Raw genomic sequence first — 27,261 nt, 5'->3', positions numbered from 1 at the left:
CTCGTGTTTCGTAATTTATCATTTCACCAATGATAAAAGCTTTTGTTTTGTCACTTTGATATTGAATTCAACTGACACATAAATGGGATAATCCAAAAAAGGCCAGTAATGTGACCTCATGTGCCACAGAAAACTAAGAGTCTGATAATTATCTTCACAAACGTTCTACGTGAAACCTGTCACATTTACATTTTGCCATTTAATTGTTCTTCAATCTCTTTCCTCCTCACGTTCCTTTTTGTAGTCTCTCTGTGACCTTACCTCCCTTTGTGTCTTCTCCTCTTCCCATCAACTCCTTCCCACCCGAACCATCACCCAGGAGCCTGGCCCTGCTAAGGTGACGGTGACCAGCAGCAGCACTGGGGGCAGCATCCCCTGCCTGCCCAGCAGCATCGCCAGTGCCGAGCGAGTCCCGATGAGCCGATCCAGTCTGTGGCAGGAGGAGAGCCGCTGGAGCAGAGCCACCATCCCCTGCAGCCGCAGTGCCTCCTGCATCAGCCAGCTGAGCCAGAGCCAACCAGACTCCAGTAACACCACACAGGATGGTGAGGACTAAGGACACGTTCCTCCACATCACGTATCTGTAGTTCACTGTTAGGTGACGAAATCTGGTGGAAACATAAAGCTTACATAAAGTCATATTCACATGGTATGTCTCACTTTTAATGAACTCTGAAATAAAATCTGCAATGGCCTGGACTTAAACATGAGCTTTTTGAGCCACTTGACCATCAGTATTAACCCTCTGAACCCCAAGCGGTTGCTGGGTGTTTTTTTGCTCCTGTCCCATTTTTACTCACTGTGGGCTCATTTTTCACTGCAATCTATGGTCCTGCACCTCCATGGAAACTGTGCAACCCTGGCTAGAAGTAGAGAGAACTCAAAAATGTCTTTGGTGCAGTGTAACACAGTTAGAATGCCATAAGTCATTTTAAAAAGTTGAACCATCAATCATCATCAACATCTTTTCATTATACTAAACTATACTATGCTATGCTAAACTATACTATACTATGATATACTATGCTATGCTATACTATGCTATACTATACTATACTATACTATACTATACTATACTATACTATACTATACTATACTATACTATACTATACTATACTATACTATACTATACTACGCTACACTACACTGTACTGTAATGTACTGTACTATACTATACTGTACTATACTGTACTATACTATACTATATGACACCATACTATGCGACACCATACTATACTGTGCTGTACTGCACTGCACTATACTGTACTGTACTGTACTGTGCTGTGCTGTGCTGTGCTGTGCTGTGCTGTGCTGTGCTGTGCTGTGCTGTGCTATGCTATGCTATGCTACACTACACTGTACTACACTATACTATACTATATTATACTATACTTCATCCAAATTCATCCAAAAAGTCCCAGAATTTTTGTCAAGTGATTGTAGGTCACAGTTGAATCACCAATGGCTTCTTGGTTGTGCCAAGGAGTTCCGAATATTTTTTTTTTTACAGAACTTGGTTAGAGTAAACACTTTATTTTTAGTGAATTTTTAATTGACACATAGAATAAAGTAAATGGATAAAATATGATTAAAGCTTTCTAGATTAAGTTTTCCCACTGAATGGCATGTCACACGAGTTCATAAAGGACTATCTTTATATTTAATATATGGTGATTCTCTCTATTTTTACAGTTTTTGCCTCTGATAAATTGTATGGTTTGACAACATGCCTTTCAAGCCCACCAGAAAGGTTTTGGGTTTAGACAGTTAAGAAAGAGTGACTTATTAAACTATTCTGACAAACAGTGGCAGTATACAACACATATGTAACCCATGGATGTTGTGGCACTGTGTCTTTATTTCAGATGCCAGCACTGTGAGCACTGGACGAAAGGTACGAGTGGAGAGCGGCTACTTTTCCCTGGAGAAGACCAAGTCGGAGCCTGCTCCACAGTCTGCACACCACCCTCAGCCACCCCAGCACCTTCCCTTGTCCACTTCAACATCATCCTCCTCTTTCGGAGCTCCCAGTTCCAGGTACAACTCTGAATCCGAACCCCAAACTTCCCCTCACCACCCCTTGCAGGACCCTCTCCCCTCTCCAGGTGCGCTTGTTTCCCCGAGCTACTCCACCATCAGCTCCTCCCAGAGCTCGCTGGACTCTGATCCCAGCGGAGCTACATCTACCTGGGAGGGACACGGTGGTGGTGGAGGAGGCTCCGATAGCATCGGCGGAGGCGGAGGCAGGATCGGCCGCTCTGGCAGGGAGTACGCAGCGCTGTCAGACGTGCCTCGGGCTCGCAGGCTGACCTACAGAGAAGCTTTCCGCTCAGAGAAAAAGCGCCAAGACCTGAGGGCACGAACAAGAAGTCCTGGGAGGGAGGAGGTGGCTCGGCTGTTTGGGGAGGAGCGCAGGTGAGAATAGGTGTCATGCTCTGCAAGAAAAGACACCACAGAGATATTTTAAGTGCTTGTGATACTTTTGGCAACATGACTAATAATCATTAATGAGCCACTGGTTGTTAGCACTCGGCATCACCTTAAAATCTAAACATGGCATGCTAAGTAATTATATGAAGTTCATGCATTGCTTAAAACATCTTAGTTTCTTAGCACCACCCTGTGGCTGCTGTCTTTAAGGCACCTCTACATCTCCTGAGCATCTTTTGCTTCTCCTGCCTACCCTAGCCGACCAGTGGTTTGCCATTAATGATTCTGGGGGATTGAAGCGCACGTGTTACTTTGTTTTCTACTGGTCTCTACCTTTTTTTGCTCTTGCTACCTTTGCTAGTTTTTGTTGTTTCAATCTTTTCCAGGGTCTTCTGAATAGAGCTTGTCAGAGCTCATGCTCAACCAACCCTTCCACCCCTGTCCCAATGCTGTTCCCTGCTGGTCACCGCTGATTCCTGCTTTCTATCATTTCATCTCTGCACTGCCTGGGAGCACACACATGCACTGTTTTACCGAAATGCCTGATTTACCTTAGACACTTTGGGTGTACATGGAGTTAGGAGTTCCTTCTTTTGCAGACATTAACAGGTGCAGTGCCTTAAGGTAACGCCACTGTGTTGCCATTGCTGCTACTTCCTCAGTGCGTTTAATCCACCATCCTAGCTATTTTCCTTTTCTTCTAAAATTTATCTCTAATCATGTAACATCGCTCTTGATTCTTTGGTGTTTCTCTGGATGGCTCTCTGTGGGGATATTAATTGCATATTTGCTCTGAAATAAGTTGTGACTGTTGTCCAAAGCTTTAATTCTGCACAGAGTAAACTTAAACTGCTTCTGTCCTTTATCAAAAATGATTTATTCTCAGATTTTCTTTCATGTCATGCTTTGTTTTGGTTATTATGCCATCTAATTCTGTTCCCATTTGAGGATAATGTGCTGCATCATTATGGTTTTTAAGATTAAGCAATATAATTTACTATGTTTTTGGTATGCTGAAAAGTGCCTTTTGAAGATGTTTTGTTCATTGTCAGACTCATTTTATGGAAAAATATAGTGTATATTGAAAAGAATGGTCCTCTTGTGTCTCTAAGGCGAACTCAAATCATCGGCCGGTTCGAGGAGGGTCAACATGTTGAACGTATGGACACAAGCAGCTCCAATGAGCCCTCGGTGAACACAGTGTTAACCCAGAGACAAGGCCGCAGCGAGAGACGCTATCTGACAAGCAAACATGTATGCTGCCCTCTCCATTAATCCTGAACAAATTAAGCCAGATAATACAGTCCATTTAATAATTTACTGATTCTGATTGATAATTCTAGTTTTCTATTTGCAGGAGATGTCACTGGATTCAGCAAAAGACCGTTCAGCCCCTGATGTGTCCAGCTCCAGTTTTGCCAACTTGAGAAGAGCCAAGTCACTGGACCGCAGAGTCACCGAGTCCTCCATGACTGTGAGTGCTGACAGTACTTCCGAAGAGTAAAGCGACACAGTGGGCTAGAAAAATCATTTCAAGGTCCTATTAAGGTAGTGCAGAGAACATAATATGCCTTCCCACCTGTGTTCAGTAGAGCATCAGGCTAAACCAGAAGCACTGCAATAGATTCAACCCCAATTTTCTGCACTGGTGACCCAGACAGGTTTTTACCGTTTTCTGTAGACCGCCTAAAGTCCCCAAGGGTTAATTTTTTGACATGGAGAATTCAAAAAATGCATTTTTGATCAATTTGGCCTGTCACAAAAATAGGTTATAAATAGTTAGGGCTGCAGTTAGCAATTATTTTCATTGTTGGGGCAGCATAGTGGCGTGGTGGTTAGCACTGTTGCCTTGCAGCTAGAAGATCCCTGGTTTGCATCCCGGCCTGGGCCTTGGATCTTTCTGCATGGAGTTTGCATACTTCCCCTGTGTATACATGGGTTTTCTCTGGGTACTTCAGCTTCCTTCCACAGTCCAAAAACATGTTCCGGTTAATTGATGATTCTAAACTGTCCGTAGGTGTGAATGTGAGTGTGATTGTCTCTATGTGTAGCCCTGTGATAGACTGGTGACCTGTCCAGGATGTCCACTGCCTTCACCCTAAGTCAGCTAGGATAGACTCCAGCCCCCCCACTACCATAATGAGGATTAAGCGGTGTATAGATGATGGATTAATCTGTCATTTATTTTCTCTAATAATCAATTAATTGTTTGGTCTATTAAATGTTAAAAAATGTAAAAAAAAAAAAAAAAAAAAAAAAGTCCATCAGTGTTTCCCAAAGATCAAGATGACATCCTCTAAGGTTTTTTTTCTCACAACTTAAAGATATTCAGTTTACAATCATAGAGGATAAACCAGAAAATATTCAAATTTAAGGGGCTGGAGTCAGAGGATTTTGAATTATTTTCTAGTCATTTATTAAATTACTCAAATTGATGAATTATCAGAATAGTTTGCGATTAAATTAACCTTCTCAACCACAACGTTTCTATCCATTTTTTGCTTCTGCCACTTTTGTACTCACTGTGGGCTAATGTTTAACTGTGACAAAAAGCCCTACACCTGTGAAATGTAACAGAGTTATAATACCATACATTGCAAAAAAGAAACAAACCAAAAAAACAACTAAATAAGAAAAAGTTGAATTAGTTAGATTCTTTATTTTGCAGAAATTGAAAGACGCTGGAATCAACATGTCCAACATTTTTCCAAGTGCTCGCAGATGTTGCCAATTCTAGAATAGAACTGGTAAATGTGAATACTATAGATATTTTTCTACTTACGTTTTTAATTTGTTTCCATACTTTTCTCCTATTTTTTCTGCTCGAACACTGCCTGCAGTTCAGCCCAGTTCAGCCAAAAAGTATCAGAATATTTATAACTGAGTCAGTAATGACGTCACAGTTGTGCTGATTAATGCAGAATTTTTTGTTATTCACAGAATCTCGGTCATGCAAATAGTTGATTTTTAAATGACACATATTGAATAAAGAAAAAAATCTATCCCTGTGAAATATAATGATTTTAAGTTATACTTGGTTAACTTCTCCAACAAAGCTGCACATTAGCTCGTAGATGAATACTTCAAGCACCACTGAAAAATTAGAAATCCAATTATTGTTTTTGTTGCTATACTTTCTGGCTCTGATAAAAACATTGTAAATGTTTTAGTTTGAAAAAAAAAACTTTTCAAATCTGCTGGCAGGTTTCAGTATTCTGAGGGTTTATAATTGATAAATCATTGCAGCTCTGTAAATAACAAATAAATATTTGCACTATGCAAGATAATACAGTTTTTTTTTATATGTGCAAAAAAGTGCATACATTTAGAGAAATAAAAAACCTAAGAAATAACTGTAAAAGTGAATGGGAATGGCATGAAAGCATACAGCTGAACATACTGATGCTCTCTAATCTTAATAGTCCTCTAGACTGCTAAATGATATATACATGATCAGATTTATTTATGTAGGCATTAGTGTGAGCCGCCCTGCTCAGGAGAAGGAGAGAGTGTTCTGGTCAGACTACAGACACTTTTCAGTTCAGCTGCATGCATGACTACATATAGTCAAAAACAAGCTGCACTTGTTTTCTTCATTAGCACAAAATAAGGTGAAAGTCGCCTTGGTGTTGATTAAGGTTGCACTGGGCTCTTCCTGAGCTCTGACTCCTACCAGTCTGATCTGTGGTCTGTTCAGGGACTGATCCAGTCAGCCTGTGGTTGCTCTCTGAGCTGCAGCTGCCAAAACCCCCTCCCACCCACTCAAACACACACATGTACACACCAGCGCCACCACCGCTACTGATGATTATAAATAGCCGGCACAGAAGCAGCCGCGAGTCGTGTGTGTGTCCCCGGGACAGACGGACAGAACCAGATTGTCAACATAAGAAGTGAAGGCAGTTAGGCATCAGAATGACTCTCTGCCAGACGGTGACACCTCACCTGATGAAGCTCAACAAGAACAAGGTACTGCAGAGGGAACAGAGGCCAGGGTTTTTGACCAGCGGTTTGCTTTGGAGTCTATAAACAGACCTGAGCTTGGTTTCGATGTGCTGCAGTTTGTGTTTCACAGGGAAAGTCCGGCTCCCGCCAGTCAGTCTGTGCCGCTAGAGCCACGTATCGGTGCTTCTAATTCCTCAGCTGAGGTGGTTATCTAAATGTAAACAAATGCACGTAAATGCAAGAGCAAGATTCCAGTTATATTCAGATTACATCAGGGATAAAAATGCATCTGATGACGGCTTCTAATATGGGGACGAGGAGCGCAAAATATTTGAGAAAAATGAAATTCAATTTCTTTTTTTTCCATTAATGTGCCTGATGTTAAGACATGAATTTTTTATTGATTCTTAATAAATTGAACTGATGCATAGCATATAATAATATTGCATCTCTCTGATCTGTTTTATTTGCAGCCGGATCTGCTGAACTTCAAAAAAGGATGGATGACGAAGCTGTATGATGATGGAATGGTAATTTGTTTACAATAGCAGGAATTTCTGCTTCTCCCCTTTGTTGAATTAATAAATTAGAGAGAGAATAATTGAAATTCAATTAACGCCTTCCCTTTTTTTCTTTCCTCAGTGGAAGAAACACTGGTTTGTCCTGACAGACCAGAGTTTAAGGTACTATAAGGACTCAATTGCGGAGGAGGTAAGACTTGTTATACAAGTGGTGTGTTTAAACATGTAAACTGAATGAACAGTGCAATTAAGAAAGAATTTAATATGACTTCTTGTTGTTTGTCCCCTCAGGCTTCAGAAATGGATGGTGAGATTGACCTTTCCACGTGCTATGATGTCAAAGAGTTCCCTGTCCAGAGGAATTACGGCTTCCAAATCCTGGTGAGTGTTGATTCTTCATGTCATCGATTGTCCCGCGGCATCCGTCACGAGTGAAGACGAAACTCATTGTCTGCACAGTTCGGCCCTGCTGTCTCCTGCCTCATATCTATAAACAGCCTTAGTCGCCATGTGGTGCAACTTTGGGTATCAGGTTTTGCCATTTCTCTTCCTGAAATGCTCCTTTGTCTGTCACGAAGGATGTCACGTGACTTGTCATCTCTCTGAAGGCTGACATCACTGAATCTAAATCCTCTCCAGCCCTGCTTGTCTCTCTCAACCTATGCGGCCTTCATCCTGCTCGATATGTTTACTTAACCTCTTACATTCAGAAGTCCCGTCCTTGTCCGCGATTTCTTAATAACACTCACAGAGGAGGAAAAAAAAGAGTTTCCATAAATCACTGACATTGCACGGGTGTTGCTGTGAACAAGACAGTGCTTTATTCTTATAATCCTTCGCCCGTTAAACATTTTTAGCACCCGTTGCTGGCAAAATACTTAGCAGACTTATATAGATGCTTGCAGTGCAATTTGATGTTAGTGGAGCTTTTGTTCCTGCTACATATAGATTTAGAACTGCCAAACTAATCCTACAAGAACAGGAGCTACAAGGTCAGTTCTTTTGTTTACATTTGCTTCAAGTAGCTTCCACAGCTATTTTCTGGAGGAAGTCAGAAATAGAGTAGTCAAGGGGATCGTTGTCTCTTTGGCTGAGAACAACACGGGTTTGGTGTCGAGAAATTAATAACTCCAGTATTTATATCTACTCTCTGTGCACCACCATCAGACTGGATGGGGCTGTTGTCATTAGCTTCGCTGCTGTGGAGAATTAACACCATTTTAAATCCACATACCTGGACTGAAGCATCTGGTTTCTTAAACTCCATTACTATGGTCTCGTAGAAGTCATTGTTAATGCCACTAGAGGTCTCTGTATGTGAGGTTTATTTTGCATATATTGCACACACAATAAAGCAGAGTTTCTGAGTGGAGAATACTGCCTTTTCAGAGAATATTTCTACTGTTGGATTAAGATGGCGTGTCTCTTAAAAATGTAATATAGTGTAATTATATGCATTAAAGTGTTAGATCTGCCTCAAAAACTGTAAAACAAAAAGGATTGTCAGATTTGCAACGTTTCTACAGTCCTTGAACTACTCATCAATAACTTCTGAAGCTTGAAATTGTTATATTTCATTGAAATCACTTTATTTTACACTTAAATGTAAATTAACGTTACATTTAAAATTTTTCCCAAAAAATAAGGTGTTTCCTTTAACCAGATTCTGTAAAAGACAAAAAATGCTGCGTTCCCTTTTGCAACCATGAAGATATTAATGATTCAGCTACAACCAACACACGTGTGACAAAAATTCTGTGACTGCTTGGCTGAACTATAGGATGTGTTTACACAGAACACAGAGGAGACAAATGTGGAAAGAAATTTACAAAGAAAGTTGTAAAATATTCTTTTGCGGTATTAATAACATCTGTGAGCACATGGACACGTTATTCTAGAATAATGTACTAATATATCCCTATTGATCATCTTTGTGCTGTTTTTCCATAGATGTGTAGGAATTTCTATTGCAGTAAAAATATAAAGTGCAGTTTTTTGCTCAGAATCATCCTCCACCCACACCTGCTGCTCATTAAACTGTATTCATGAAAAATGTTATTCAAAGTAGCATATAGATTATTATAAATAATTCTGTTTTTTGTAATAGATTAAGTGTTATATCAAAACTAGTTTCTGTTTTGCCGTTTGTTGATTAAAACGTAGCATTTGTCCATACAATGTCCTGTTCATCTGCTGCTTAATGGAACTCTGCTCAGTTTCACACTTACTTCACTTTGTAAACCAGTCAAGCTACTCAAATTTGTGACAACGCAACAGACTTGAACCCTGTAGAGAACCTTAACAACTCTTCGTTTTACACACCATACAAACGTTAAACATAGGAATTTTTGAAAGTAATGGACTTATTTTTAGTGTATAGATTTGAATATTCAGTATGTTGAATATATTGCGTAGAGCTGCACAGTGGCTCAGTGGTTAGCACTGTTGCCTTGCAGTTAGAAGATCCCCGGCTCGTGTCCTGGCCAGGGCCTGGGATCTGTCTGCATGGAGTTTGCATGTTCTCCCTGTGCATTTGTGGTTCTCTGGCTTCGTTCCACGAAGTCCAAAAACATGTTGCAGGTTGATTGGCGATTCTAAATTGTCCATATGTGTGAATCTGAGTGTGCTTGTTTGTCTCTATGTGTAGCCCTTTGATAGACTGTCCAGGGTGTCCCTTGCCTTCACCCCAAGTCAGCTGGGATAGACTCCAGCACCCCTGCGATCCTCATGAGGATTAAGCGGTGAATATATAATGGATGGATGGATGAATATATCACACATCGCACACAAACATCCTCTGCTTTGTCTAGATGGTGTTAAAACTGCGGGTGTAAAGACAACCTTAAAATACAGGCACTTCTCCTCCACAGTGTGTCATTGTGACGCTTTCATGTCAATCATTCAAACTTAATTCAAGCTCTGTGCAGTTTAACAGCTCCAGTGCTTTTAAATAGTGAAAAGCAAAATAGTGAAGCTGTGGATGTTTTTTCGATCATGAAAGTCCATCTTTTTGAAACTGCTGATATAGAAATGAAGGGAACATGCAGTAAATTAGTGAAGAAACTCTGCAAGTCTAAATGTAGTAAGGATGCAGCTCAGTGATACGTAATTCACTGAATATTTGTTATTTCTAATGGTTACAACAGGTGAAAGAAGAGCAATTAATCTCTGTACTGAAACTTGCAGTATATATGAACCTGATTCCTTGAGCCTTGGATAAAAACTGTCTAAAATATTTTGCGTTGTCCAGAAGTTATTTGAATCGACTTGTCTCTTAAATGAAATGTCTGTGTGTTTTCAGTGTAAAGAGGGAGTGTGCACGCTGTCAGCCATGACCTCTGGAATCCGTCGCAACTGGATTCAGGCCATTATGAAGAATGTGCGACCCACTATCGCCCCCGATGTCACCCGGTAATACCCAGCGAGGATTCACACCAGCCACCAGCAACGACAACAACAACTGCTTTTCCTCACTTTATTATTTAAACTCCAGTCTCCTCCTCACGCGCTCTTTCTTTCTTTCTTTCTCTCTTTCTCTCTCTGTTCCCCTTCAACTGGTATTTTCAACCTGCTTCCAGGAAAAACATCTCTCTGAAACTATCCGTTCTGAAGCCCAGGTTGGAGTGCTTGTGTGTTGAATATTTCCCCCCTCCTCCTCCTCCAACAGTGATGTAATTGCTCAGCAATGTCAGCCCCGGCGTGTTTGTCGTCCTGCCGTGTGTCATGTGATTATTGAGTAATGTCTCCCTGTGTTATGCCACTGTAGAGGCACACACACACTGCAGTCGCATCAGCATGCTAGAATAATCTGTCCAACACCACAGACGGATGTTAATCATCTCTGCACTGTGACTGTCCGCTCAGTTGCTTTTAGAAGCAAATCACAACTCAAGCATGAACGGAGACAAAAGATAGATAGAAGAGCTGCGGTTTAAACTCCAAGTTTGCCTTAGGATGTTTTATCTGAGAATGTAGTTTTATTTTTATTAAACAAAGCTGAGTCATAACGTAATACTATATCCATACTCTGACCCACGTTCACTGACTCGACGCTTTCCTCTCTAAGGTGAGATGGTGTGATATTTTAGGTATTTCTGCGCCTCGCTGACATCTCTTTCTCATTCTTGAGCTCTGTCCCCTTCTCATTTTCCCCTTCCCCCTCTTCACACTTCCACACATGTTTAAAAAAGGATTATTCTGTCAGGTCACTCTGCCCTTTAACACTTTGAGTGCACATCAGTGAGCAGTTTACTGCAAACACATTCTGCACATTAGGCGACTTCATAAATTGCATTAACATAGCGAGCTAAAGGCAGCCATCTGCCATCAGGCTTACCTCAGATCATGAACACCAAAGCTGCTTTCAGCCCCACTGTCTGCCTTATAAATGTTTGAGTGCCAATGCTATGCTTTCACTTGGATCCGTGCCACCGATGTTTATCATGTTTCTGTGTCAGGGTATCTGCTGGTCTTAAGAAGTGAAAAAAAAGTCAGCTCTAAATTGTTTTTGTGTCTGATTGTGTTTGGGAGATGTTAATCCTCAAACCTCAAAACCCATCTGCAGGTTTAAAAAGTTTGTCATCTTTTAAAAATTGCCAAAATAGCACCATTTATCAAAGCTAAAAACTGAAAAGAAAGAAAGAAATTTAACTTTCTAATGGTTCTTGAACTACTCGTGTCACTTTGGATTCTGTCAGTAAACTCTAGCCAGATCTAAGCTTCAAATCACAATATTTAATCAAAATCGCCCTATTGTACATATCTTATTTAAATATTTGTTAAAATAAATTTTTGCACAAACCACATTCTGTAAACTACAAACACTTCTGCACTCCTCATCATATATAAGAAGCCATTAGCGACTCAGCTGTGACCAACAGTCACATGACAAAAATTCAGACCTTTTTGCTGAACTGCAGGCATTGTTTTTGGAGTTAGTACCATCAAACTTAGAGCACACACTGTTGCTATTGGTTTCTAAAGCCAATAGGGAGCTCATGGTTTCACTTTGGTCAAGTGTCAAGTTTAGCAGACTTAAAACTGGAGTAGGCCATTTTTTTAGACGTCATTGGGGGAAAAAAAATCACAAAATGACCTTTCAGCATATTGAAATTCATTATGAAGAAATTAGACACCTGTACCTCCTCTTGGCTGAATTTTTACACTTTTCTGATTTACATTTTTTCATATTTGTCTTCTGCTTTTTCATCATACTTTCAGATTTTTTCTGGTATGATTGTGAATCAGGTATTTAAATTGCATCTAGGCCGCATTAAAAAGGCTTTAAAGATGTTATATTTAACCTGGTTGACCCTGCAGAAACCCTGGAAATGCACCGTTAATCGAAGCTGCACTACCAGAAATGTCGCTGTGTTTCTGTTTTGTCCAGCAAAGCTTCACGTAGTAGCTTGAGCTGATGTCGGCATGTTTCGTTTAAAGTCACCTATATACTTTTTTTCTTTATTTGTTGTGTTTTCATTTGATCAGATCCATCCCCGATGAGAAGATCAAATCCCACGTGATGCTGGAGCCGTGTCTACAGCCCGCTCCTCAGCCAAACGCCAGCCCTGAGATCAACAAGTCTGACGTCCACAGACAGCCAGGCTCTGCTCCTCCCTCCGAGCCCCGGAAAAGCCGAGTTCGTGAGCGCAGACGAGAGGGACGCTCAAAGACTTACGACTGGTCTGAGTTCAAAATGGAACAGACAGAAAAGCCTGTAAAAGAGCGAGCAGGCACCATTGACCTCAGCTCATCCTTCTCTACAACCTCTTCCTACTGCTCTCCCTCTTCTTCACCTTCTTCCTTAGCATCCTCTCCTGTCTCTACCTCCTCCCTCCAAACCTCCTCTGTATCAGGTGCTCACCCACCGTCCACAACAGAAGAGGCAGAAAAGGAGAATGTCAGGAGGGGTGTCCACCCTCACAGCACCACCAGTGCGACTCACATGCCAAATACTGTTACTGTTACTGTTATTTCAACGCTAAATGCTACACCATCGGTACAGCCGTCAACGCCTGAAAGCCCGGAACAAGGAAAGATGGAAGTAGACCATCCTGCTGCCATGTCTTCAGAGAGGGAAGACAAGAAGGGCAATAGATCTCCAGATGTCCAAGTAGAGATTGAGCAGCGATGGCATCAGGTGGAGACGACGCCATTAAGAGAAGAGAAGCAAGTACCCATCACCACAGCTTTAGGAAACTCGAGTAACTCGGACAGATTGCCTGCTCATGAGCTCGCTGCGCTGCTAGACAAAGAGGTGTGTTCATTCTCTGTGCTCTTATACAGTCCAGAACATAAGTAGTTGGACAGTTTTTGCTCTCTAGGCTCCATGCTTCAGTTATTTCTGTTGAAAATTATATAATTGATGAAGCATTTAAGTGTCGAGTCATGACTTTAATTTCAATCAATTTACACAAAACTCTGTGGGAGACGCTACACAAAGTTTAGGAACTCAGAAGTTAATAGACAGATGTACACAAGGTCATACTAAATCAACATTTAACATTTTCATATATTAGATTTTTTACATCCTTTTGCAGTTAATTCCTCTTGTAGTTGTGGATCCATAGATATTAGAAGATGCTTCTGTATCTTCATTGGTGATTCCATCTTTAGTTCTTGCTTGTTGTCATGTCTTTCTGCTTTTAGTCTAAGTGGAATTGAAATCAGGTGATTGCCTCAGCTGTCCAGGATATTCCACTTGGAGAAGCTCCTCAGTTGCTTTGGCTGTATTTTTCGGGTTATTTTAGTGATTATGAAATGTTGCCCACTTCAGCTGTCGAGCACACCGAGCACCCCCATATACATCTACATTCATGATCTGGCTTCCGTCTCCGGAAGGTTGACAATCTGATGATTCTGTCTGTCTTTTTGATACAGTTTGTAAAACTGTCCAGCAAGAGTTAAAGGACAAACAGCTGAAAGACTACAGAGTCATAAAGAAATCTGGTATTATGTTTATTGATACTGACATATGCTGCTCCAGGTGCAGACGGTTTAGTATGTAGATACAGAATGTATCCTGTTATGTTTGAACCTTTGTAATTGAAGCACTGTGTTAAAAGGCATGTCCATTTCTTTGAAAATGGTGAACCTTGAAGCCCAGAAAATGTATTACTGTCCAAATACCATATGGCCTGCATGTATTTATGGTGTCAGAACATCATGTGCCATTCACTCAATATTTGTCCTCTTCAGTTGGGACAGAAGCAGAAGGAGCTGGACCGACTACAGAAGCAGAACAACCTTTTAAAGGAGCAACTGGAAGATGCACTCGGGAGAGAACAAAGTGCCAGAGAGGGTTATGTACTGCAGGTACCACACTCACCATGACCAGACACCATGCACAAATAGCATCACAATGTGAATTTTGGCAAAGACAGAATGTCATTAAGGTTTGCAGGATACAGTCGTATATGTGTACTGGTCAAAGAAGTAAATTCTACAAACCTGTACCACAGTACTATGAATATTTTCAATATGCAGTCTGCTGGTTCATGACAGATCAGATGTATTTACAGCTACTGTAACATGTAAAAAAAAATCTACTAACAGGTGTGGGTGCTTATTCTCTGAAACTGATATGCATGGTTGTGGTGTTCTTAGCATGAGTTTTCACTAACTTTGTTGACGGAGTTTCACATCTCCTGGGAAAATAACTGATTTGATCAGATATGCTCAAGGTAAGACACTTGATCAAGAAGCCTTGCGCTGTGCTTTTTCTCTCTGTTCATGTGTGTTTTCTTACCCAGCTTGATTTCTGCATGCTTTGTGTTTCTGAACTGCATGCTTTAACTAATTGCTTTTATTATGTTGTCTACTTTAAAGTCATACATTAAAATTCCAATACATCGGTTCTGTTTTTTATTTATAAAAGCACTATTGTAGTAACCCATTGTTCTTTTGTTTGTTATTTTGTGTTTGGGGGGTGGGGATGAATTCATCTTTCAGTCTCCAAGTGTCCTCTGAAAAAGCACAGTGGAAGCTTGAGGAAAAAAATGATAACAAGAAAGGAGAAAACTTATTTTCCCGGTAACCTCCGAGATGTGGTTCTCCGTGTTTGGTAAGGGAGGTAAAGTCATGTCATTAATGAAACTGTCTCATCAATCTTTTTCAAGAGTGCAACACCCCCTTCCTCCTCACCGCACAAAGTGCCATGGCAACACTTGCACGAGCTTAATCAAGATTTACAGGGCGAACTGGAGTCCCAAAAGCGGAAGCAGGACCTTGCTCAGCAGCAGATCCGGACATTAAAGAGAAGTTACACTGAAGCCCAGGACGCTGTAGACCGGCATGAGAATGACATTCAGGCACTGCAGGCTAAACTTGCATCTGCAATGGCTGAAATCTTAGCTAGTGAACAGGCTGTGGCCCGAATGCGGAATGAGCTCAAGCTAGAGCAGGAGCGCTCAAAAGAACAAGAAGTGGAATACGGCCGTGGTGAGGCCACCTTACGAAGCCAGCTGAAGGACAGCGAAGATAGACTCCGTGAAGTCGAGGCCAACCTCCTAGAGAGAAACCAGGCCCTTCGGCACTTAGAGCACCAGCAGGCCCTGCAACGAGACCACATGAGGGAGATACAGAGGTTGCAGGAGAAGCTGCAAGAGGTGACAGCTCGACTAAATGCTACAGAAGAGGGTCAAGCACTGAAGGAGGAGCGCCTGAGGAAGGAGCAGAGCAGCATGCAAGAGAGTCATGAGAGGGAGAGGCAGAATCTGTGTCGAAGATTAGCTGAGGCTGAAACTGCACAGAAAGAAACAGAGGACAGGCTGTTGGAGGCTGAGCAGCAGGTGGAGGCCTTGTTGAGAGGAAGGCGAGCTTCAGGAGGTAAAGAATGCAGAGAGGAAATGCTGAAGTTGCAAGAGCAGCTGGCCCAAAAGACCAACATGGTGGAGTCGCTGAGGGAAAGTGTGCGCAGGCTGGAGGAAGAAAAAGGCCATCTCACATGCCGCTGTCAAGAGCTTCTCAACCAGATCGCAGAAGCCGACCGTGAGGTGAACAAGCTCCGCAATCGCCTGGAAACGGAAGAAGCTGATTACTGCACCCTGGAGCACTCGTATGAGAGGGCTACTCAGGAGTTTCAGAAAATGAGCCAGTTCCTCAGAGAAAAAGAAGAAGAGATCCGGCAGACTAAGGAGATGTATGAGAGGCTAGTGGAACGTAAGGAAGAGGATCTAAAGGAAGCACTTATTAAAATGACTGCACTTGGCAACAGCTTAGAGGAAACGGAACAGAAGCTGCAAGCTAAAGAGGACCTTCTTTGTCAAATGAGTCAAAGCCTCTTAGATAAGGTTGAGCCTTGTACTGCTGAGAAGGAGCTGAAAGCCAAGCTGGTGGTTGCAGAGGACCGCATTGCAGAGTTAGAACAGCACCTCAATGCCCTGCAGCTGGGATATGCTGATCTGCACATGGAAAGGCAGCAAAATCCAGAACAGAGCAAGAAGGGAAGAGTTAAAACATCATTCTCCCTGTCATCAACCACAAAGCAATCACTTTCTATTGACAATGCAGCCAAGACAGAGATCTCCCCAGATGATAAGGAGTCTCAAGCAAAGAGACCAAGGATCCGTTTCTCCAACATTCAGTGCCAAAAATACATCAGTCTTGAGGGCCTGGACTCTAGCCAGGTGAGCAGTAGCTTTGTAGATGCAGGACAGAAAGATAAGCAGGACACAAATAAAGACATTGAAGGAAACACCTCGGATATGTCATTCCCACACTCTAGTGACCCAGAGAAGTTTATCTCCATCATACACGCCCTAGAGACTAAACTGCTAGCTACTGAGGATAAGCTGAGAAACCTCACACAGAATCTAGAGGTGCAAAGATCCACCCAGGCAGAGGATATCTCTGAGACTGATCTAAATATGACAGATAAGACGCCCTGTCCAGAGACAGAGAGTAGTGATGGAAGTGGGATACAGAGTAGTGCCGCCATTAAGCATTACACCGAGGCCCTGGTATGTGTAGAAAATAGTCGAGAGAAAGTAAGGACTATTCTCAGTGGCTCTCATGAGACCACTGATTCACAGCTGCACTCGTTGTCAGAGATAGAAAATGATTTGTTCAACGCATCGCTGCACATTCGTCAAGGACAAAAGACATTGGAGGAGCAATCACCAGCTGTCCATCAGAATCCAACCCCAGAGACTACAGATAAAGACGCAACTCATCTCTTTGCCAAAACCTTGTCTTTTGAGGCGGTAGTGTTGAACAAGATGGCTTTGTTGATACAAACCTCAAAGTCTGACCTCCTACAAGCTCTAGCAGAGATATGGGAAGGCATAGAGCACATTAAAAGGAGCGACAAAGATTGTTTGGCTGTAGTTTACGCTGATGTCTTGACCAGAAAGTTGATGTTAGAAAGTGCGTTCTGGAATGAACTGGAGAAAGCTGAGACAGATGTTGCTAAATCCAAAGAGGGAAGTGTAGTAGCTGATGTAGATGTCGATGCCTCACTTGTTTTTAACACTGTCATTAAAGCTGAACTAGTCTACTCGATTCAAAACCTTAAAGTCTGCTATGAGGAGAAATTCAAAATACTGAAAAGGGAGTTGACTGAAGCCCACAGTAACCTTCATCAAAGGGAAGTGGCTCTGAAAGCAATTATTGAAGCTTCCAAGAGCCCTGATCTAAAAGCTGTAATAAAAGAAGTGAAAAATAACTTTGGGTTCAGTAAACAAAAGCTGGCTGACATTCGCCCCCCTGAACTTGCCCCCTACATGGAGCAGATCGAAACAGAAGAAGCTAGAAACTTGGCTGAGGAGATCGTAGACAGACAGTTGGCTGCGGAAATGCCCTCTTGTGGTGTTGACTCTGTTCAGTCACTGCAGAATGCTCATGAGAACCTGGCTAATGAGCTTCAGAGACAAGCAGCCATCCTCCATCAGTACGCTCAAGAGATAGAAAGCGGCGGAAACCATCCTGGATTGTCGAAAATGATCCACGCTCTGTTAGGGCACCAAACTTCTCAAAATTTCACCAGTACCTCTCTTTGCATGCGTGAAGCTCTAATCCAGGCTCAGGTGGCGTATGTAGCGTGTAGGCTGAGGGCCATGCACGAACAAGAAATGGGCTGGTGTAAACAAACCAGTCAGAACATGGATGCTCTTGTGCAGCAGCACGCCCGCAATGTCACGGCAATCCAAGAAAAATACGAAGCGTCTTTACAAGAGGAGCGCCTGAACTTCACGCAAACGGTGGCCACCCTCCAAAAGGAGAATCAAACGCTGAAGAGTGAGATCAGCAAACGTGTGAACCAGCTCTCCCAGCAGCAGGAGCAAGCGACACTCCTGGAGCAGCATTTTCAGAAGGAGGCAGAAGAAATGAAGCAGAGGCATAAAAAAGAGCTGAGCCAAGCAGAGCAAGGCCGGGCCTCGACGGAGCTGGCCCTCATGGAGACGGCAGCAGACAGTCAGAGGAAGCTGGAGGTTCTCCTGGGAGACATGGACACTATGGAGGAGCAGCACGAGAGTGATGTGAGGAAGCTGGAGGAGCAGTTTGAACAGAGGATCTGTGAGCTGCAGCATATCCACAGAGAGGAGATCGAAAAGTTGCATTCCCAGTATGTGGAAAATGTTCAGTGTCTCAAAGAGCGGGGCAAAAAAGCCTTCGAGGTCTCACCTTCACCTGCTTGTGACGAGGCTGCGACACCAATGGAGGAGGAGGAGCAGGGGAAGGGGGAGGAAGCACAGAACATGTCAGAGGTGGACTCCATGGTGCTTCTGAAGGACCGAATCCAGGAGCTGGAGACTCAGATGAATAGCATGAGGGATGAACTGGAGAACAAGCACCTTGAAGGAGATGTGGCCAGCCTGAGAGAGAAATACCAGAGAGACTTTGAAAGTCTTAAGGTTTTTTGCTCTTTCATTTTACCCTTAGTGAATTTAGAGACTTTTATTTAAAGAACAGAGTAATAGATGAATAGTGACATAGCTAAGTAACTTTTTTCACTTTGGCTCTTCATTCTACTAATATTTACTGATGATTTGGAATTGGGAAATGGTGTGATTTGAGATTACTTGAAAATTTCAAACTGTTTCTTTGCAAACTGAACGATGTCTCAAACTTCATTTGTTGCTTTTTTTTTTTTTTTTAATCAACCTTTTATAGTTATCACATATCAAAGTCTGACCCTCATTTTTAGCAATGCGACTGGTTGGCCAGTCAGACCACCTCTTTTATCCAGTCTAAAAAATGTTTTCTAATATTTTCATGCCACATAAAAACAGAAGATCATTGTTTCCAGGAGATGAAATTCAATATCTTAAGGAGCACCAGCAGGACAAATAATGCCCCGAGCCTCTCACATTACCTGCTGCAGCCCCATGGGGTCATGTGAACATGGAAAGCTTATGTTGGCATTAACGGCAGCTTATTAGAAGCATAATGCAATTACGAAATATTACTGAACTATAGTAAAACTAAAGATTTTTGTTTTGTTTCGATAAATAATTGCTGCTCTTATTGACAGGACAAATCATTGGCTGAAACTGCAGGTTGTTGTACACACTGGGTAGAAGATGTTTTAGTGTTTAAATTAAGAATTGTAAGATTTATATAGATGAAACTGTGTGTGTATAAACACTGATCTTGTGGATCAGCCTGGGACATCCACTTTAGTAATGCCTAAAAAATATCTGACAGTTTTACACTTTCAAAGTTTTACTCAAATAAACACACCATTTGCTACTTTCCATTACAGAATAAAATAGTCTGTCAGTCAAAAATGAATCTTTGCTGGGCTAGAACTTCACAGCTTTAACTTGCTCTGTTACTAACATAGCTGGGCTTTAGAGCACAAAAATCTTGCATGGCTTCTATCACTGATTTGCATGTAGACTAGTGAACTACTACTCTTACACTGAAACTATAGTCACATAGGTGGGAAATGCGAATGTATTTTCATGTTGACAGATTATTGACCCTTTCTTCCCTCTAGGCCACATGCGAACGTGGCTTCGCCGCAATGGAGGAAACACACCAGAAGGTGATTGAAGACCTCCAGAGGCAGCACCAGAGGGAGATTTCCAAACTCATGGAAGAGCGAGAGAGACTATTGGCGGAGGAGACCGCTGCCACAATTGCTGGTAAGACACTGCCTTAGCACCCATAAGTGTTGTGCTTTTAACAAGACCGACATACAGCAGTTCAATGTGTGTGTTTTATCTTTACTGTAGCTATTGAAGCTATGAAGAATGCACACAAAGAGGAACTGGAAAAGACCCAGCGCTCCCAACTGAGTGGACTGAACTCTGACATTGATGAACTTCGCTTACAATATGAGTATGTTTTACAATAAGAACATAAAAACCTTTTAAACATGATATTGACATGGAAAAAAACTCATGTCAGTTTTACTTCTAGTCACAATTTAAAAATACAAACGATTAGGCCTGCAGCAATGAAACTTGAAAGTCAGATCTTAAAAACACTTAAGCTGAGGGGCAAAAAAACCTGTGTGTAACCGTGTGTAGCAGTGAGGTTAACTGTATGTGTTTGGCTTTAAGAGCTTTATTCAAAAATGAAATGATTTTTGGGGAAATCACCATTATCATGAGATCAAAGGATAATTTTTTGTGTTGGGAAAACCTTGCATGCATTTAGAAATAGGAGTGTCCCCATCAAGTTTTTTGGTTTTTTTGCCTCTGATCTGAATCACTTAATAGTTAGCATCAGCCGATACCCAATACCATATCCAAGACAATACACATGTCAAGTATTCTACATTGACTGTACTATGTAGTTGGACCTCTTACTGTTTTAACTTATGCAGCCAGAGGGGGCAGGTACTTGATAGTTAGTAAGCAGAGAGCCTTAAGTGGTAGTTTAGCTATTAAAGGGGCACGATGACAAAGTCTCCTGTGAAGCTTTACTACTTCTGGCCAAAAAACATGTATTAATTCAAAACACGTTCTTTCGTCTCAGTGACACATATAGCAGCTGCTTTCATGGCCTGAATCATGTGTGGTTTTGTTAGCATTATCAGCACGTGATCCATTGAAAGTGAACTGAATCTATGTGAGGACTCAATCACTTACTGATTGCCATTGCTGCACCTGTTAAGTAAAATACTCAAATGTACAATGTATGTTGACAGCAGACTTAAACAAATGTTTGGGTTTAGTTTCTTGCTAAAGCTCTTGCTTAGTTCAAAATGGCCTTGTTCGAGCTCAGGACACCTGTATTTAGGAAACATCAAATGAGAATTCAAGTTGATGTTGTGATGATGTTACTATGTAGGGAGGAGCTGCAGTCCATCCAGAGGGAGCTGGAGGTGCTGTCAGAGCAGTATTCTCAGAAATGTCTGGAGAACGCTCACCTGGCTCAGGCGCTGGAGGCCGAGAGGCAGGCCCTCAGGCAGTGTCAGAGAGAGAACCAGGAGCTAAACGCTCACAACCAGGTCAGAATCCACGTACAGAACCTGCACGTGTACTGTACACACAAAGATTTATTTGTCCAAAGGTTAAAATGCGACTCTTTCTTTCCAACAGGAATTAAATAACCGATTGACTGCAGAGATCACTCGGATGCGCTCCTGTTTCAGCGGTGAAACAGCTCTGTCACCACTTACCAAGGGCAAAGATGTGTATGAGCTAGAGGTAGATGTTTAAACACACACACACACACACACACACACACACACACACACACACACACTCACACAGAATTTGCTCTTCAATCTTAAACGTTTCTGTCCTTTTTGTAGGTTTTGCTACGAATAAAGGAGTCAGAGATCCAGTATCTTAAACAGGAAATCCACTCTTTGAAAGATGAACTACAGTCTGCTTTAAGGGTAAACAAAGTCTTTGTCTTAGTGCAAACAGCTTGATGAAGACTGCACTTCTTCATGTCTTCTAACAAAATTAAAAAAACTGAGGCTGCATGCTAACCACCTATCATTTTACTAGGACAAGAAATATGCCACAGACAAATATAAGGACATCTATACAGAACTGAGCATTGTGAAAGCAAAGGCTGACTGCGACATCAGCAAACTGAAGGAGAAGCTGCTCATCGCCACAGAAGCTTTAGGTGAGAGGACTGTGGATGGAACAGTTACATCTGGATATGGTAAGTAGAAAACACTAAATTCATTTGTTCATATTATGTAACCCTCTGAGGCTCCTCTGAAACCTGTTGTTTCTTTTTAAAGAAAGTTTTACCATTTTTAAGAAATTAAAACACTAACCACAAACAGAAACTGTGCAAACAAAAAGATTTCAACTTCTCAACGGCCCTTGAACTCATAATGTGCGACTTCTGGTTCTTTTGAAAAACCTTAACTGAATCCAGGCAAGAACCTGTTTGGGGTACACAAACACAGTACGTTGTGTACTGCTCCTGTTTCTATTTTGTGGATTTTTATTAAACTTTTATGTTACAACTGAGTTTTAGTTCAACATCTGTCAAGAAGTTTAACTGATGTAGTTTGCAATTTTGTAATTTCTCGAGCTGAATAATTAAACAAAATTGTGATGCTTGAGGTTAATGATAATAATTTTGACTGCATTGTGTTTTTAGATATCATGAAATCAAAGAGTAATCCAGATTTCATGAAAAAAGAACAATCATCAGGTTCCAAGCAGTCAAGAGGTCTAAGGTCAAAGGTGAGTGTCAGATTTAATGAAAATGTTTGTCTTTCTCTAGTTAGTGTCATTTTTTCTGTATTGTACAGATGTTACTGGTTTAAATCGATGCACTGCTACTATGCTGCTGTCTTACAGCAGTAATGCAGCAGCAGTAAAAGGGTGCTAGGTTAAGTGTGGGTTGTATTTGATAACACTAGGTGGCAGCAAAGTGCTGCTGTCCTTGACTTCATGTGCAATGAATCAACTGCAGCTTAAGAAACACAGCTGAGCAGCTTCACTCAAAATTTTTTTGCCAAAATTTGAAGTTTTCTTATAGTAACAGACCGTCTGTCAAAGACATATTTGTAGCTACATTCATATGTTGTTCAAGATGCAAAGTTATATTTATATATATTTTTGCACAGAAGATAATGCAGAAAAAATGCTTGAGGTAATTTAGAAACAGTGTCATTGCAGTTTATCGTATAGCTCCATTCTCTGCAATACGTGTAGCACATATAACAGACTCAACGGTGCGGAGTCAAGTGGTGTCTTCATAGTAAGCTGCTAACTAGTTTGTAAAATGCATTGCTGCGTAGTTAATAATCAATTACTATAACTTTTCCCTCTCAGTAATGCTTGATACATATATAGTATATGCATATATATATATTCATATTTATGAATAATATCATACCATATATCATTAATGGATTTTTTTGCTTGATAAAAATTGCCATCTGCCCCAAAAATCCGAAATTGCTTGAGCTCTAATAATAAAATATAGTTTCAACACAACAATAAAAGCAAATTGTGAAGATGAGCTTCAAAACACCTTATAGAAGATAATTTATTTTTATACACAAATACAAAAATCCAAGGATGCAACTATGCAATTATAAAAACAAGCAACACATAAATACTATACTATAATTAGGATGTACGTGCTGTTTGTCTATATAAATGTATAAGCACGTACATCACACACACAGATGTACGTAAATAGCACAGACATATTTTTCATATACATGGACAAATGTTTAATTTGAAATGTATACTGTCTAAGTATGCTGTACTGTGACTCATTCACCAACAAATTATTTCACCTCCTGTCACTGGTCCATCATAACTGCTCATGGGAAACCAGTAACGTCTGCGGAAACTCCAAAACTGCCATTTCAGTTTGTTAATGTTTCCAGCTTTTGTCGCGCAGAATCTGTTGCTGTTAATTGTTGTCACCGTACACAGTAGAAACATGTTCAGTAGCTCCTCAATCAGGATGTTTTTGCTGTGAGTTTCTTTTTGCTGTAAGTGTGTCATCTGTCTTGTTCTGTCCATCAGTCTGTCACCGAACAGGTCTCATGGGATAGCTGACACTCCCATTGTGGGGTGATCTCCCCCCTCAGCCCCCACCCCAAGATGTGCTGTAGGTATAGCATGATGAAGTCCAAAGCATGCCCTAACCCTCCTCGCATGATCTGCCCTCCTCTGCCACCCAAACGCTTCCTTTTTGCCCCACCACCTACAGCTGAGTGTAGTGTCCACATCACAAGTGTGAGAATTAGCAGTTTGTTGTCTTAACAGTGTAATGCACTAAAAGCTTTTCACGTTGCATTCCTCTCCTAGTGCAGCAGAGGTCAGTTAAAAAAACAAACACACACAAATAAAATTGGTATTTTTCACAGGTGGATTATTGAACTATGTCAGATCCTTATATTAAGGATTCTCAATTAACTTTTTCATATGTCCCTGCACTCTTTTTTTCTTTATAAAACCGCATTTTGTTGAAGTTTTCTGAGTCTTTAAATCCTCTGTGCTGGAATTTATTTGTGGTTTAGAATGATCCGTTGGTCCCCTTCTATATGTTTTATATTTTAACCTGAATTATATGTGAAGGAGAAAAAATATCTGGGATTACCAGCTGCCTAGCCAACGAAGTCCCCCCAAAAATTGCATTCACATTAAGAACCTCCAGTAAAGTTTTTCTTGATCCAGTCCAAGTCATTTAACATTTAGTTCTACGTGATATCCGTTACCATTGTCTTTGAAATACACACTACAAGTATTGTAGAATAGCTGTAGTTCCTGACTGCGCCACCAGGTGGAGCCTCCTTCTGGGGGCTTCATAATGCAGCCTCCTAGTATTTATAAGCTATTTTGGCAAGCAGAGAGCATTGCAGGGGGTTAAATAGTAAAGGCGCACCATGACAAAGTTTTCTGTAAAGGCTTCATGACCTCTAGGCAGCGCACACGTTTAATCAAATTGGGACAACACAGGACATCAGGTGTCATTAAGTGAGCTGAATTTATGTTATTTATCAATGAATTACTGATTGATTTTGCTGCACATGTTAAGTAAATTAGGTTTAAATGTGTTGTGGAAATTTTTTTTTTTTTTTTTTTTTTGCCAAATTTAACCACATAGTTCTCAGAGTAGCATGTCTTCAGTAAAAAAAAGCTGCACTTGTGGGACCAGATTTCTACCATCATTACTTTTTTGCAACAGCGCCACCTACTGAACTGGATAACTGAGGCAGTACCCTATTTCCTAACCTTCTAACATTTCATTTCAGCACAGCACGTTAATCTGAGCTGCATGCCGTCACATTAACAGATAGCCACGGGCGACAGTGCTTGGAGTTATGTGAAATGATATTTGTCAGAATCACAGCACACCTTTCTCGGTCACTTTTCTCCACAATTTCACCTCTATTACACGCTATAAAAATACAATGTTGCTGTGATAAAAACAGAGACTAATAGCTCTGATAAATGAGACTCACCAGTCTTTTTCTTTTTGGCAAAATGGTGAGAGGAAGCTTTTTCTATGATGTCAATAATAAAACATAAATCTCAATCAACTTTAGCTGTACAGGACCATCATTTTTGTGAGACATGGTTGGCCTAGCAGAAGAGCTTTGCTGTGTTGTTGTTTTGTTCTTTTTAATGCTCTTCTCTGCCTACATATGCATTCCCCTCTCTTAATAATGTGCTTTGTCTTCCATCTCTTTAACAGAGCCTGAAAGAGGGATTAACCGTGCAGGAACGCATGAAGCTTTTCGAGGCAAAAGATTCCAGGAAGATTTAATTACCAGAAAACTGAAGTTTCTTTTCTGTTACCTGGCCTTGGTTTTAATGGTCTGATGGCCACGGCCTTGCCAGCATCAGCTTAAGACTCTCATAGGAAATGGAGAATAAATATCTATTAAGGTCAGCTCTCGACCTGGACCTACTGCTTCCATGCATCTGATAAGTTGTCATATTTTAGTTTGATTTTCTTTTTTTTAAGTAATGAAAACAGATTTACAGAATCAATCCTGTGTACGGTTTCTTTATAATTACATAGATGTATAATCTGGCCAAGTTGGAGTTGTGTCAAATAAGCTGTGAGAGGAATACATGACAGCATTTATATTGATCCTCCAAAAATGCCAAAACAGACAGCAATACACAGTATGAATAATATATATTTCCCAATATGAATTAAGTATCTGCTGTATTTTATTATTGTTACAGTGTATATCTAATAATTTTTAATGTTGCACCAGTTCTGTTGTACATAACTACTGGATATGTGTAGAATATGGTTTGCTATTGATTGTTGGGGCATCTGCTGTACTATAACTATGGTTTGATTGATAGTGGAAAACAATGTGATGCTTAACTTGCTTATGTATGAGAGTTTTATAAAAATGGAGTGTCTGTGTGTGAAGGGGGGAAGGGTTGGGGTGAGATTGCACTTATCACTTGACTACTTGAGGAAGCTTGTTTTTATTTGTCTCAAATCGGTGTAGTGACTTCAAGTCAATTATTGCAGTGCAACCAAACATCCTGACTCAATGTCATACTTAGTGAACAACTTGTTAGTGATACTGGATTTTTAAAGATTTCTTAAAACCTGACTTTGTGTTTGTTCAGTTTTGACTTTGGTGTGAGAATATCATCTCATAAAAAAATACTATTTCAGATTTTTTGCATGACTGTACAGTATAATTTGAACTGCAGAATGATCATGTTGCCTCATTTTCCTACTTTATGCTTTAGTGTGGAACTCTTAACACTAATAAGCTTTGCTTTGCAAGTCCTACTGTTTAGATGTTGAGATTGAAATGTTTTACTGTAAGCAGCAGTCTTGAAGCACTTGGCCCAGTCCCTGACCTCTCACTGAAATCTAGTCGTGCCTCAACTGAGTGAAGAATATAAACATCCATGAAACCTGTGCAGCTATGGATACACACTGTATAGTATTCAAACCACGCCTTGTATATATATATATGCCACACAGAAGACTTCTGTGTTTTGTTTTAAACTTGTACCTTGCTCACTAGCTCTATATGAAATATATATGAATATTTTTTATTTTCATTTGAATGTATAACGTCAAATAAATGAAGTGTTTGGAAATCTTTCTGTTGTGTTTTTGTCCAAACGGTCACATTTAAGCTACCTGTAGTGTCCTGTAATATACATGAACAGCAGAGTGTTGCTGTCATTGATCTGCAAACTTACAAATTCCCACATCCACACCACAGAGAGTTATTCCGTCTCAGAGAAAACACCTGTCCTTACCTGCTTGAAACACCTATAGTTGAAATTTGTGTTACTTATTTACATCATCATGTAACACATTTGCAAAACGTCTGCTGCACACTCAATTAAGTGTCATGCCATTCAGTGTAGGCGATCATTTCTCTCCAGCTCCTCCGATCTTTTGCCATCTGAATTGTGACTGTTGCTCGTTCCATGTGAAGCCATGTTGTCAGTCCGTCCATCATTTTCATTCTGTCTGCCTTGTC

At 40.9% G+C, this 27,261-nt stretch overlaps 1 protein-coding gene across 6 annotated transcripts in view; it reads left to right on the top strand.

Moving 5' to 3' along the window:
- si:ch73-103b11.2 (protein outspread) overlaps nucleotides 1-26,869 on the top strand; it is a 60,338-nt gene extending 33,469 nt beyond the window's left edge. For 2 of the 6 annotated variants that reach the window (XM_023298370.3, XM_023298367.3), the window contains 20 exons: nucleotides 320-545; nucleotides 1,866-2,415; nucleotides 3,543-3,684; nucleotides 3,788-3,904; nucleotides 6,849-6,905; nucleotides 7,018-7,086; nucleotides 7,188-7,277; nucleotides 10,198-10,307; nucleotides 10,475-10,513; nucleotides 12,384-13,152; nucleotides 14,094-14,210; nucleotides 15,014-18,748; nucleotides 19,837-19,984; nucleotides 20,075-20,180; nucleotides 21,138-21,297; nucleotides 21,389-21,496; nucleotides 21,604-21,690; nucleotides 21,806-21,968; nucleotides 22,419-22,504; nucleotides 25,482-26,869. In XM_023298370.3, coding sequence (XP_023154138.2) covers nucleotides 320-545; nucleotides 1,866-2,415; nucleotides 3,543-3,684; nucleotides 3,788-3,904; nucleotides 6,849-6,905; nucleotides 7,018-7,086; nucleotides 7,188-7,277; nucleotides 10,198-10,307; nucleotides 10,475-10,513; nucleotides 12,384-13,152; nucleotides 14,094-14,210; nucleotides 15,014-18,748; nucleotides 19,837-19,984; nucleotides 20,075-20,180; nucleotides 21,138-21,297; nucleotides 21,389-21,496; nucleotides 21,604-21,690; nucleotides 21,806-21,968; nucleotides 22,419-22,504; nucleotides 25,482-25,553 — 6,951 coding nt within the window. In that variant the 3' untranslated portion in view covers nucleotides 25,554-26,869. Of the gene's footprint in view, nucleotides 1-244; nucleotides 546-1,865; nucleotides 2,416-3,542; nucleotides 3,685-3,787; nucleotides 3,905-6,848; nucleotides 6,906-7,017; nucleotides 7,087-7,187; nucleotides 7,278-10,197; nucleotides 10,308-10,474; nucleotides 10,514-12,383; nucleotides 13,153-14,093; nucleotides 14,211-15,013; nucleotides 18,749-19,836; nucleotides 19,985-20,074; nucleotides 20,181-21,137; nucleotides 21,298-21,388; nucleotides 21,497-21,603; nucleotides 21,691-21,805; nucleotides 21,969-22,418; nucleotides 22,505-23,806; nucleotides 23,892-25,481 lie in introns of all 6 variants that reach the window. The other 4 variants (XR_004846456.2, XM_035942957.2, XM_035942959.2 and 1 more) reach the window with 4 other exon arrangements.
- Nucleotides 26,870-27,261: the final 392 nt, after the last annotated feature.

This window comes from Amphiprion ocellaris, chromosome 18 (genome assembly GCF_022539595.1).
Source record: "Amphiprion ocellaris isolate individual 3 ecotype Okinawa chromosome 18, ASM2253959v1, whole genome shotgun sequence".
NCBI classification, from domain to species: Eukaryota; Metazoa; Chordata; class Actinopteri; family Pomacentridae; genus Amphiprion; species Amphiprion ocellaris.
The sequence above is the reverse complement of the archived record's forward strand: the minus strand, read 5'-3'. Positions and strand labels throughout refer to the sequence as shown.